Source organism: Perca flavescens, chromosome 4, assembly GCF_004354835.1.
Source record: "Perca flavescens isolate YP-PL-M2 chromosome 4, PFLA_1.0, whole genome shotgun sequence".
Taxonomy (NCBI): Eukaryota; Metazoa; Chordata; class Actinopteri; order Perciformes; family Percidae; genus Perca; species Perca flavescens.
Genome location: NC_041334.1, coordinates 11,459,655 through 11,473,699, shown reverse-complemented (window position 1 = coordinate 11,473,699; position 14,045 = coordinate 11,459,655). Strand labels below are relative to the sequence as shown.

General features: G+C 40.2%; 1 protein-coding gene across 1 annotated transcript in view; it reads right to left on the bottom strand.

The window, feature by feature from the left end:
- grip2b (glutamate receptor interacting protein 2b) overlaps positions 1-13,195 on the bottom strand; it is a 93,162-nt gene extending 79,967 nt beyond the window's left edge. Inside the window, exon 1 of the mRNA XM_028575012.1 lies at positions 13,013-13,195. Coding sequence (XP_028430813.1) covers positions 13,013-13,195 — 183 coding nt within the window. The remainder of the gene's footprint in view (positions 1-13,012) is intronic.
- Between the last annotated feature and the right edge of the window lie 850 nt (positions 13,196-14,045).

Sequence of the window (14,045 nt, the reverse complement as noted above, 5' to 3'; positions counted from 1 at the left end):
GAATTTGGGATGGCACTACACCACTAAAATCTGATGGTTTTAGTGGTTAGAGTTTTATTTTGCTCTTACTGGTGTTGGAACCAGCAGTTGTGTTAAATCTGATTTGTAACCAAAAAGGCCTCAGATTAAACTGACCTCTGGAGACAAGACTTGTCATTTTGGTAGAGTTATGAATACACATATTCATAACTTCATTAATATTGATAAAACATATTTTTATAATTTGCCAATAATTGAATGTGTACCCTACGAATTCCGAACACTGGTACAGCCAGAGTTTAAATAAACCTTCAGGAGGACAGAAAGTTCAGAATTTGAGATGGCACTACACCAAACTACATTGTGGTTAAAATGTACTGCTTAAAAATATATCTCCTTGATCGAGAATTCATTAAATGCTTCTGTGTAAGTCATGAAAGAGTCCCGAACCTTCTTCACAAGCTGCTCCCGGGTTCTTCCCTAACACCATTAATAATACAAGCTTTCAAGACTCCCGATTGAAACCAAGACTATTGAAAAACTTTGAAACAGCCTGTGTAAAACTACAACTCTCCCCCGAACCCACTGGAGGGGATTCTCTCTGTGGACTGTGGAAACGAGGATCAAGGAACGGTGGACCACTCCGACTTATTCCAACAGGAGGACAGTAAACTATGCAGTGTTATATTCCCCAAACACTTAAACTACTGTATAAACACAAAAGCATTGAAATATAAAAAAAATACATGTAACCTCTTTTCTAACCACGGATAATTGCAGCTGCTCAGCTATTCTCTGACTGAGTCAAGGCTTCGTGAGGTAAACAACTTAATGGGCTGACTTGGGAATGATTCTGCAGAGCTGCAGAGTTCACTTCACCTTGACTCTTCTGCTGCTTTAAAGTGAAAAAGTTCAAGAAGAAAGACTAGTTTCTCCTCGACTGTGCGCACGATTACATGTAAAACATAATCCGGTTGGGTCCAAATCATCAACCGGCCTTTGAGGGAGGCACTGAACACCCAACTGCTAGCAATAATACACAATGGAAATGCATCTTTTCTTACTTTTGTCGACAGTGCTCCTTCTGCATATGATAGCAGACTGATATAGACATTTAGTGTAAGAGAGACCATGAGAGCTTTTTCTTTTATATACTATAATGCATTGACTTATAGCATTGACAAATTATCACGTTTTAAGTTGATATGGTGAGCCAGCAGTTGCTTATTAACACATCCAGCAGATGCTTATTAACACATCCAGCAGTAACACAGCCACATTAGCTTTCAATTGGAGTCATGTTTCTGGCCACCCGATGGATGTTAAGTCTAGTATTCACACTATTTTAGCCCTGTCTTTGGTCCTGAGGGAATTATCTGGCTCTTTAGCTGCTAAATGCTCCACTATGTTTACCAGCTAGTCTCAAACTGCGTCTGCCTGCTGTTTGGTGCCGAACAGGTTGTGAACAGCGGTCTTTAGAGCTTTTTCACTGAGAAAACAGCTGCTTTGTGCAGCCTAAAAGGGCAATTATGCGATGAGTGTGAATCAGAACAGACATTTACGGGAAAGACAGCTAAACAACGAGCTGAAACTAAAGCTCGGTAAAGCCGAGGGGAGCTGCAAATACAGGGGGTAATTCTCTGTAGGTTCCAGTGGTGGAATGTTATAAGTACATTTATTCAAGAACTCTACTTAAGTACAAATGTGAGGTACTTTACTTGAGTCTTTTCCGTTCATGCCACTTTCTACTTCTACTCCGCTACATTTCAGAGAGAAATATTGTACTTTTTACTCCACTACATTCATCTGACAGCTTTAGTTACTTTACAAATTAAGATTTTTGCACACAAAACACATGTAGTTTAATAAAATCTGATGTTTTATTATAAATTTAACTAACCAACAATATAAAGGTCAACATTGTTATTGTTAAATATTGGTCATAGCTGCTTTAAAGATAAGGTTTACAGTACTTATTATGTTAAGTAGTGTATTGCCCGTGTAGAGCGTGTGCCTGTTAGAACGGGACGATTGCTTGGTTTCCAGTATTGTTGTTTGAAAGGTTGCCGGGCACTCATCCAATGGTAAATGGTAAAATTTACTGCATTTATATAGCACCTTTCTACCTTACCGGACAAAGTGCTTAATAATTAGCCTCTCTTTCACCCATTCACATAAGCCACCATCGGTGCAATATCATATAAGTAATAGAATATAGCAATAGCTAGTGTGCAGTGTGTAGATACATATGTAATGGTATTAGCACACAGCAAGTTTAAAAATGTCTGGGTTTATGAGTGAAACATGTGTGTTTAAGTCCAAAGCAGACAGGAGAACATTGGTAGGTAAAATGAGAAAGGTAGTAATGTAATAGGTACAATATAACCTTTGAGCTGTGCTGATAGAAAAGTTGTCTGTATTTATGTCATCATCATCTACACATGCACAAACAGGCGCAGGAGCCATTGAGTGAGTCCTGCAGATAAATAGCTGTCTCAATATCTTCCATTTCACACAAATGCACACACGCACGCGCGCACACACAAACACGCGCACACACACACGCACGCGCGCACACACACACACAGGTGAGATGAAGCTTTGGTGTGATAGATGGCTAGATAAGGTAAATCCCTGAGGCGACACTGAGATCAGTGAGGTGCTTCACACCGCAGTTACCTCTGGTGGATATTACAACACACATATTCTCACAAACCCACACACAAGTACACACACACACACACACACACACACACACACACACACACACACACAGTTTGTACACCCACAGAGAAACTCAGGAAATGAATTCTATCATCTAAACAGAGAACTGAGGAAAGCTATTTTACATCTTATAATGATTAGGCAAATGGAAAAAATTGCAAATATTATCCATCTCTACTACACACACACACACACACACACACACACACACACACACACACACACACACACACACACAGGTTGTACTCAAATAATAACAAGGAAACAGATGGACAATGTGGCTATGGAAGGTGAATGAGACAAATACTTGTAAATGTATACCTGAAGCAAGGTGACGCTGGAACCGAGCATGGAGCTGAGTTATGTAACTCATTACGGCATGAAAATAAAAAAAAAAGGAGAGAAGGAAAAGCATCAAATAAATAGAAAATAGAAGAAATAGACCGAGTCAGACGGATAGGATGGGACAGTAAAAAGAGGGATTTGGTCGAGGTGATGAGAAAGCAGCAACTGATGCAGGAGATTAACTAACATGGGTAATTTGATGAATGGAAGAAATTAATGTTACAAATGAATTGTAACAAACAATGAAGCAAATGAAACCAAAGTGTAATTTCAAAAAAGAAGACAATTTTATCATGGAACACTATGCTTATATCTAAAATATTTTACACAATTCTTTAATGTCTTAAATATATATTACATCATTATCATTACATTTTTTTGCAAGTAGATTCACAAGTTTTTGAGATTGCAGTTTTAGCTCACTTTCAGCCATGCTTCTGCTTGTGTGCTTGACATAGTTGGCATAAAAGAATCATTATGGAAAAATTTGAATTCCTTAATTTTTTTTGATGTAATATAATGTCCTCCTTAATGTGATGTTGGGGTTTGACTCAATGTAGGAGGACATCAAACCAATGTCACATCAGTTGGGACGAGGAAGACGGTTGTACTGGATGAGAGTGTATGGCAATCTTATGGTTTCAGTGGTTAGAGTTTTATTTTGCTCTTACTGGTACAGATACCATTTACTGTTTGATACATTGTTTTCAGAAAGGAGAATAAATGGGGGTTCCTTTACAAAAATTCAAGTTTTGTAGGACAGTTCGCACTCAGGGACACTTTCAGAGTAAACAGGTTTTATCCACCTTTAACCACCTGGGACCTTGTTGTTACAGTAAATGCATACTGTTTCTTCAATCACCAGCTCACCCTGCCATTCAAACACAAAGTACATCAAAATCTGCTAGTGAATTAGAGTCAAAAGCATCCAGTTTGGAACACAGGAAGCTGCTTGCTGTCCTAGCAAAAATCTGCTTTAGGCATTTGTCTTAGACAAATTATGATAATAGTTCCTTATGATGATAGATGATAGATGGATGGATAGACAGACAGACAGACAGACAGACAGACAGACAGACAAATAAGACAGATAAGATGGATAAGATAGACAAGATAGATAGATAGAGAAGACAGACAGACAGACAGACAGACATAGATAGATAGATAGATAGATAGATAGATAGATGGACACATAAATAAGACAGATAAGATGGATAAGATAGATAGATAGATAGATAGATGGACACATAAATAAGACAGATAACATGGATAAGATAGATAGATAGATAGATAGATAGATAGATAGATAGATAGATAGATAGATAGACAGATAGATAGACAAATAAATAAGACAGATACAATGGATAAGATAGACAAGATAGATAGATATAGAAGTCATACAGACAGACAGACAGACATAGATTGATAGATAGATAGATAGATAGATAGACAAATAAGACAGACAAGATAGATAGATAGATAAGATAGATAGAGAGATAGAAATATAGATACGACAGACAGACAGACAGACAGAATAGATGGATAGATAAATAGATAGATACATGGATAGATAAGATAGAAAGATAGATACGACAGACAGATAAACTAGATAGATCGATCGATAGATAGAAATATAGATACGACAGACAGACAGACAGACAGAATAGATGGATAGATAGAAAGATAGATACAACAGACAGACAAATTAGATAGATCGATCAATAGATAGAAAGATAGATACGACAGAGACAAATAAATAAGACGGATAAGATGGATAAGATAGACAAGCTAGATAGATAAGACAGACAGACATAGATACATAGATAGATAGATAGATAGATAGATAGAAAATCTAGAAAGATAGATACGACAGACAAACTAGATATATAGATAGATAATATAAGATAGATAATTAAGACAGATAAGATGGATAAGATAGATAGGTAGATAGATAGATAGATAGATAGATAGATAGAAAGACAAATAAATAAGACAGATAAGATGGATAAAATAGACAAGATAGATAGACAGACAAATAAATAACACAGATAAGATGAATAACATAGACAAGATAGATAAGATAAACGGATATATATATAGATAGATAGATAGATAGATAGATAGAAAGTTAGATACGACAGACAGACAAATAAATAAGACAGATAAGATGGATAAGATAGACAAGATAGATAGCTAGATAGATACAACAGACAGACAGACAGACATAGATAGATAGATGGATAGATAAGATAGAAAGATATATACGACAGACAGACAGACAGACAGAGATATATAGATAGATAGATAGAGGTTGCATGTACCTGGTATACTGTGTCTTCTCGAGGCCATGGTCTGTTCTGGTCCAGAGATATCCTTAGTTTTTCCATATGGTCCGTCATCTAGAGAGAACAGGGACACACAATGAAGCTAGATGTATCAAAATACTTCAATTCTTTTTTGATTCAGCTAATTGGTCCAAGTCGCTGCTGTTTGGACACACATGCATTACTTGATGCCTGACAAGATGGATTTTCGTGTTCCCGTGATCCCGTGATTCTTGCGTGATGTTGTGATATGGCGAAAATCCAGCTGCCGTGCAAAGTAAAGCGTATGCTGGCTTTTTGTGGATTTTGTTCCTTAAGATACTAGATGAAAATGAGTCTGTTCTCTCCATTTCATGCCAATATAAATTAGTGTATCCCACAAGCCTTCAATAGATGGTAAATTATGGGTTGCCAATACATAAATCCCCAGAGGATGGACCCAAACGACTTTGGTTAGCCCGAAAAGTGTCATACAGTGCCACGGAATTTGCACTTGTCTGGCATGTTAGCAAAGTGTATCGCATGAGCACCCGTGAGGCTGACAAAGTGCACCACTGAGTCAGACAAAAGCTGGCAATGTAGACAATGTAGAGATGTGACTGCAATTATACAACTGTTAATTATTTTACATTTTTTTATAAGAGATCCACGATCCAAGTTTCCTTTCCCATTGGACAGATGCAGTCTCCCTGCCTAAAGAGCTGCACCATGCTCTCTAAATGCTATGTCAGGGATGTTTCCTCCCCGACAAGTTTAACATTTACAAGAATTCCACAAACGTGCTATGTTCGTTCTTGTAAACGTCCCCATAATCTACTTAGCACTATCATAAGTGCACATTTTGCTTCCACTTTGTACTCAACCTTGTAAGAACATTACACGTAAGATAGATTTTCCAGGTAACTAGTTCTCGTAGATATAGTTTGACACATTGGAAAACACACCATCGGTGCAATCACACACAGTCAGGCCATTTGCAAAGTGTTGATGAGGTTAGTCAGTGAAACCGACGCCATCATTGTTAAATGTCACAGGGGGAAACAGATGTTCTGTTTAATGGTCTCTGGCAGAGACTTTGTGGCAGAGACGTGTGAGAATTTTAATATTTGATAGGTTATAAATTCAGTTCTCCTTGAATCTCCACAGGTGTTTAAAACTAAACTTTTAAACTGCTGAATTAACTGCAAAAGGTACTTCGCATTCATCAATCAATCAATCAATCAATCAATCAATCAATCAATCAACCAACCAACCAACCAACCAGCACATCAATAATAAATTAATCAAACAAGGTCATTATGGAGAGGCTCAGAGGAACATCCAAAGGAAGAAAAACAGAGGCTGGGGATTCAGATAAGTTAGGATAAGATAAGATATACGTTATTGTCCCCGAAGGGAAATTTGTTTTGGACTCTGTCCATTCTGCAGCGTTACAAAGACAACACACAATACAGAAAAGACAACATCAAATACAAAAAAAAACAACCCAAAATACAGAAAGAAAACACAAAAAACAAGTATCTCTCAACACATACTCTCATGCAACACAAACATACTTCCATATACATATAGTAAGCACATTAACTACTCCTTTCATTGGCACTTCCCACTGAACAACCCCGTCAGCTGTATTCTCCACAATAAGTGTGGCACAGCCCCACACACAGTACGATATTGCACAGCTAACATATTGCCCAACCCCAATAGCCTACATATTGCTCAAATTACACAATGTACTGACATATTGCACAACCCCAATAGCCTACGTTTCGCACAAATTACACAATTTGTGCATTACAATTACGATTATGATTGGTTTAAAGAAATGCCAAGAGTCGTTGCTATTGAGATGATACACACGTCTCGTCTCATTGGTGTGAAGTGGCAGGTTTTAGAATGCTGCAGACTGCAAGTAGTTGCAAGTTTCAATTCGCAAATCTTTTGGTCTGAACTGGGCTTAACACAACAGCATCGGCGTCTATGTAATGGTTCAGATAGTTAATGCCCCACATCACTTGTGACCGGTGTATCAACCTATCAGGAGTAGAGCGTTAAGGTCAAGATAGCCTATCCGGTGTGAGGGGGGTGGGGTAAAAAACAGGAAGCAAGGGTGTGTGAAGTGGAGAGCGAAAAGAAAGGTACGCCAAAGTTTACTGGAGATCCCCATTCTCGCTTGAACGGAATAAAAAAGAACCAAACTATCGTGTGAGGGACCGACAACAAGTTGGGGTTAGGCCTACTAAGCCTTAAGTAAGGGCCGAATTGGTTCGCGTCAACTAGGACACACTGCCTCAGCTGAATAAAGGTCGGCGAAGCTATTAGCAGTAGCAACGGAGTCGTTTGATGTCAGCCGCCTTCCGTGTGGCCCTGGTGGCGAAAGGTTAGAGCCGGGAAAGGAGCGTTGTCAAATCTTACTCAGCGGCCAGTTAAGCTCTAAAGGGGAGTTTTCGTGAGTTGAAGAGCGACCGCCTTACACATTGTCACATTGAACCTTATTTGGTTTCATGTAATTTTATTTTTTTTGGGTAGTAATTTCTGCAATAGCAGAGTTGAAACTGGTCGAATTTGATCACGACAGTTAAAAAGGTTAATCAATAAATAATTTGTTGCGATATCTACCAAGTTGTTATTGTAAATTGTAAATTATATTTGTTTTACATTGCTCTGGAGTAGGGGCATCCCACCTATCTAGCCAGGTATAGGATACAGGGGGGGGGAGATTGTGCAGACCTTAAGTTTGGTTTAGGAGCACATCACACTTCAGGTGCTCACCGTGTTAGAGATATAAGTCCTGAAGCCCATCCTACCATACTTTCATTGCTCCACGTTGATTAGGGAGATCAGCCAGATAGGTAACAACATACTTACTGAATTAGGTACTGGGGCCAATTGCGCTGGGACGTACAGACCCAGATCTTGTACTCTCCCAGTCGTTCAGAGCAGAACTATACTAATAACACCCCTACATAGTGGGGCTTATCCTCCACTACATCTAGTCTGTGTCTGTGTGTAGTCCCGCCCTGCATGCTGTCCCTTTTGCACAGACGTCGATTCGGCTCCATTGCTACCTGTGCTGGCGGCTACAAAAACGGACCAACTCGGGGAGGCGAAATGACGGCACAAGATTCCCGCCTTTAAAAGTCTGTGTGGAAGGGGCTACTACCACCCACTGGCAAAAAACACCAACAGTCGGCACCATCTTCAGCTGTGGTTCTCAAACCTTTTTCAATAATGTACATCTTTTGAAAAAAAAAATTCAGCCAAGCACCCCAGCATGAAGCATTTTTGGTTGAAATGAAAAGCTTATACAAAGAGGTACCATGCAGCGCTGCACCGGCAGTGTCTGATTTACTAGGCTAAACAAGAACCTTGTAACTGAAACATTTTTAATGCTTAGAAATGTTTCAAATGTTCAGAATCCATCACAAAATCCATTCATTACCATAGTAAAATTATTTTAGGAATCATGCATGACTGATATTTTGAAATAAAAAAATAAAAATGACCCCCTGCAGTACTCCAAAGTATCCCTAGGGTGCGTTTTGGTGCCTAAACTTAAATGCAACGGCTCCTGAAACGACAGGGACCTCACAGTGGTCTGTACCAGGCTCACCGTAACATTTTCCTCGGCTAAATTTAACTGAAAAGATCACTAAACTTAACCGTCTTAAGTCCTTTCATCACACCGGTGGTCGCCGTAGTTTTCTAAGAAATCATATGCATTGTGCATACGTTTTCGTCCGAAATCACAGATACAATGAGAATTGTACTGTACTGTAGCTCTAAACTGCTGCTTTGGCTTTCCTTTTCTCCAGAAGTGCAGGCTGATACACAATAGATTTTGAGTGAAGAATCACTGTAATCTTTGAACATCTTTCTTACAATGTGTTTAAGCGTTCATAGTTTTAGTTATGAAGGAGTTATGAGTATTTAATTTGAGCACTTTTGGATTGCAAATGACATACTCTAAGGTCTCATCTATGAAACACATAGGACATTAAGTATTTTGCTAACCCAGACTCTATAAGTCAGTTTGACAGCAGCTGTGACGCTGTTGTTGTTGTGGCTCTGAGGGGAGAGGATGTGTCCTACTTTACAACCGCTGCTTCGTCACAGGGGTGGGAGAAGTTTAACAATTCATATAATAAGCCAATTTTCAACTACTGTCAAACCCTACTCCAGAAGTGTCATTTAGTTGCAATATAATCAGGGGACAATTACGCTGCAGCTTAAAGAGAAATGGCTCTGCTAAACTTGCAGAATAAATATGTATTTCTAATGCTTTCCAGCACCTGAAGCAGCATTTTAAACCAGCTTACTACCATCAACAGAGTTAAGCAGTTGGAAAGGACTTTCAAATCCAAAAATGTGTCCTGCAAAATCCTTTATCTCCTTAGTTGTGCTTTTAATTCTTCTTTAAATTACATTTCCACTCTGTTTCGCAAGACTGCCTTCAAGTCTCAATTTCAATTTTGTCAAAAAAACTGCAGTAATTAGTTTGTGTTTTTTAGCTATTGACGTAAGCTCCTGCATATAGGTAATATTTTGTGATACTTTCACCAAGCTAGTGATTTTCATTTTTCTATACTTAAATCCTAAATCACTTGCTAAATTAACCTGTGACTACGGGTTTCCTGCCTCAATCCAAACACAGGCAGGGTAGCTGAACATGTGTGTGTGTGTGTGTGTGTGTGCGTGTATGTGTGTATGTGTGTGTGTGTGTGTGTGAAGCCAAAATATTCTGGATACGGGCGGCTCCATCTTGTAATATTGGAGCCAGAGTCAGTGCAGTAGTGATCGGGCGGTGGAGCCCGTTTGAACCAATACAACAAGTCAGTGTTTCCAGATTGGTCTGATTTCCATTTCCAAGTAATTTGGGCGGTTTTGTGTGTGCTTGGCTTGGAAACCTAATCTGTATCTGGCAGCATACTGCTTGTAAAACTAATCCTGCATTTCCCATGAACACCTATGTTGTGACGTGTCATACGACCGTTGGCTACGTGCCTAGCGTGTGTGGTATCGATTTACGAGCTACGCTGAAACACGGAATACCAACTTGACGGCAGAAAACAAACCAGAGGAGCTGAAATTACGTACACAAACGTGGCTAGTGGGAAATCTGATTGGCTTGTTGGCTGGTGATCAAAAAAAGTTCATTTAAAGCCCTGCCCGCCCGACCAATCACGAGTCATTCACAGTTGTCAATCGTGACGTTTCGCTCTGTTTTTATAGCATGAAATAACTCCAAACCAAACCAAACTTATCAGAAAAGTGGACATGTCATCCGACTGGCCGGGGGTTGCCGTTTTGTAGGATATCATACAAATTGTTGTGCAGAAGTTTATATATATATATATATATTCTATAATAATATATTCTTTATGAATACCTTTTGAATTATTTCTCACATGCAGACGATGTAATTACATGCAACAGTCCAACAACATCACTAAGTAGAGTAGTTTCCTACCATACAACAAGTAGTTTCCAGCCTTCCAACAGCCTCCGTATATATAAAGTTTTTTCTCTCAGACGAGCCCATATGTGACACATTTCCCTGCCATCTAACACATCTGAAATATGCAGCACTTCCCCACCGGTAATGCTCAGAAATCAGTTCTCTTCCCAGAAGTAACAGTGGCAAGGAGGCCATTGTTGTTGTGTTTCGGAGTTTAGCGATCTTCGCAGAGGTGTAATGACTTTAATAATTTATAAGTTGTGAATTCAATTTTGCTTTAAACTGCTTTCATAAGTTATCTGGCTGGCTGCTTCCGTGCTGTGGGGCTGTCACAGGCATAATGGGCCCCAGAGGCTGCTCATCAACACACACACACACACAAACAGGAACACATGCACACAAACTAACACGCACGCACGCACGCACAGCCTCTGGCGGCACAGACTGATGCATACCCAAAAGGATTTCGGCACCAAATGTACACCTGCATGTGCACAGGCAACAAAACACACTAAATCGACTAAAGTAAGTCCTACACGCACGGTTATATAAACAGTAACTTGCACACACACAGTAAGACATAAAGAACGCTTTAGGCAACTTGGCCATCTCGGTTTCTGTGACTGGATGTAAGACAAACTGTTTTAGTCACAACTTTCTCCCCCCCCAGCGGTATGAATCCCTCAGCTCTTGTCCTTCCAAACCCAAACATTTCCTGTGCCATAGTTCTGGTGGCTGTGGTGGCAGCGCACTGCAAATATGTTTGTCACAACAGGCTTGTGGAAGCAGAGCACATGATCTGTTCTTTTTGAATGGATATTCAGATCAGCTTCACTCTTAACACATTTTCTCTTTATGGCCTTTTTTTTTCCGTCTGCCTTTTCTCTCTCTGTTGTCCAACTCTGCCTGATAAATTAGCGTCTCCCGGTGAATAATTTGAAGGTGATTAGGCTAATGAGTGCTGGCGCTGTCAGCTTACTGAACAGGTTGAGTTATAGAGGAGGCGTCAGGCCCGATCTCTCCCCCCCCCCTTCCCTCCCCTCCCGCGTTAGAAGTGCTGGCATAATGCTTACAGCGTGAGCATCTTTTCAAACAGAGACGGTAATTACTTAAGCACATGCAAGACAGGGTGACAGAGTAAAGGATGGGCGTCATCATAAAGACCTGACTCATTTTTGTACAACATTTTTTCAAAGATTCAGATTTATCATTCAGCCACAGCAGTAATGCTTTTGTTGTCATTGAAATTGTAGTCGAAGACGCGTAGCTGAAGGTTTTTTTGTTTTCAGACCATAATGTGCATATAATTCCAGGAATATTAACATTTGCTTGCTGGTGACTTTTAACTGCCGGTTTTAACAACCCGTTTTCACTCCCCAACTCGTCAAATCCCGACACTTGGTGAGTGTCTCTCGGTGTCCGACCGCGGCAGCACGGTAGCGAGTAGTATGAAAGACCCAAAATCGGCGTAAGGAGGTTTCCCATTACAGTAAGAGGAACTGAGACAAAAGAAGATGCCATTAGATAACTGTAACGCTGCTGTAATATTGGAGTAAAGCAAATGCTAAATAGGAAAAAGGTTTTCAAGAGCCCATCGACTTTAGTTCAGTTTAGGTTCTGGTCTGTCTTCACCTCAGATTTATTTCAGCTTAGGTTCACAATTCTGGACCAGTGAAGACCACTGCTGGGGGATGGCATGTTTATTTGTTACCAAGAAGAACACACAGCCATAATAATTCCTCCCCGTAGGAAACGGAGCCATGCAGCGGTAGTTCAGCAGGCAGTACGTTAAAATGTCCCATACCTGATATATTTGTTACAGAACTTAAATGTATCTATTGACAAATTGCACACACCTATAGAAGCTGAAGTACAAACTGCTATCTTCTGCTTGTTTTACAGGGTCGTAAGTGAAACCTTCCACCGCTCAGATTAAAAACATCCAGCTTTATACAGAAACACCTGCTAGGCCTGTGAGTGTGTGAGTGTGTACATTCATGTGAGTGTATCTGCCTGTGTGTGCACGCATGCATGAAGGGAATACTAACAGACACTGCTCTGTTGTATCTTTCAGGATTCCCTCAAGCTTTCACAAAACCTTTACACACACACACACACACACACACACACACACACACACACACACACACACACACACTACGTAAACAGTGTAATCACACACACAATCTCTTTGTCCTCGGTGCAGGCTGCCAAGGATGAGGCTGTACTGACGACAGCCGAGGTTGAAAGAGATGCGTTTGCTGTAGTACACAAACGTCCTCACTGCCGCCTCACAATCCTCCAGCAGTTTCACGTTCTCATTGCCCAAACTGCCCAGCAAAATGTTTCTGCAAATGTCAATCATCCGGGAACATGTAAGGTTGAAGTGGCCAGTGTTTTAACTTAAATGTCTGGGTGTCTTCAGATGTGCCACATCAATGCTTACTCTGAGTTACATACAGTAGCAGTCACGCGGGAGTCATCAGGGTCACATTTGGTGTGAATACATCTGGGACGTACATCTGCACGTTCACTATCACTGTCGCTCGTGACGTTTAGCTTAGCTTAGCACAACCAATGGAAGCAAGGGGGAAACAGCTAGCTAGCTGCAACCAATGTATCATCTTCAACTCCATGTCTAGCTACCACGACACACAGGTGTGTGTGTGTGTGTGTGTGTGTGTGTGTGTGTGTGTGTGTGATGACACATACACACACACACACGCGCCGCGGAAACACTGACATACAAATGCATCAGGTTATTTCAAATTTTGCCTCAAGAACAACGGATACATACTAGACAGGCAATGGGCCAGACAGACACAGACAGACACAGAAAGAGAGATAGATAGAGAAAGAGACAGAGACACATAGAGAGAGAGAGCGAGACACACACACACACACACACACACACACACACACACATTTCACACGGACAAAACACAAAAGACACATATGAGCACGCTCTGACAGATACTCTGGCGATATCACATAATTACACAAACACACAATCTATGTTTCTCTTTATCTGTCTCTCTCATCCTCACAAACACACACTTGTATAGCTAATCCAGAGGGCGCTCCTGTAGTCACAGCTGTGGTGAACATACATACATTATCCATGAGGACTGCCGACTCTACTAGGTAGTGATTATTTTTCAGATGAGCACACAGACTCATTGCATGCACAGAAAGTGTCGCATATAATATGCAGA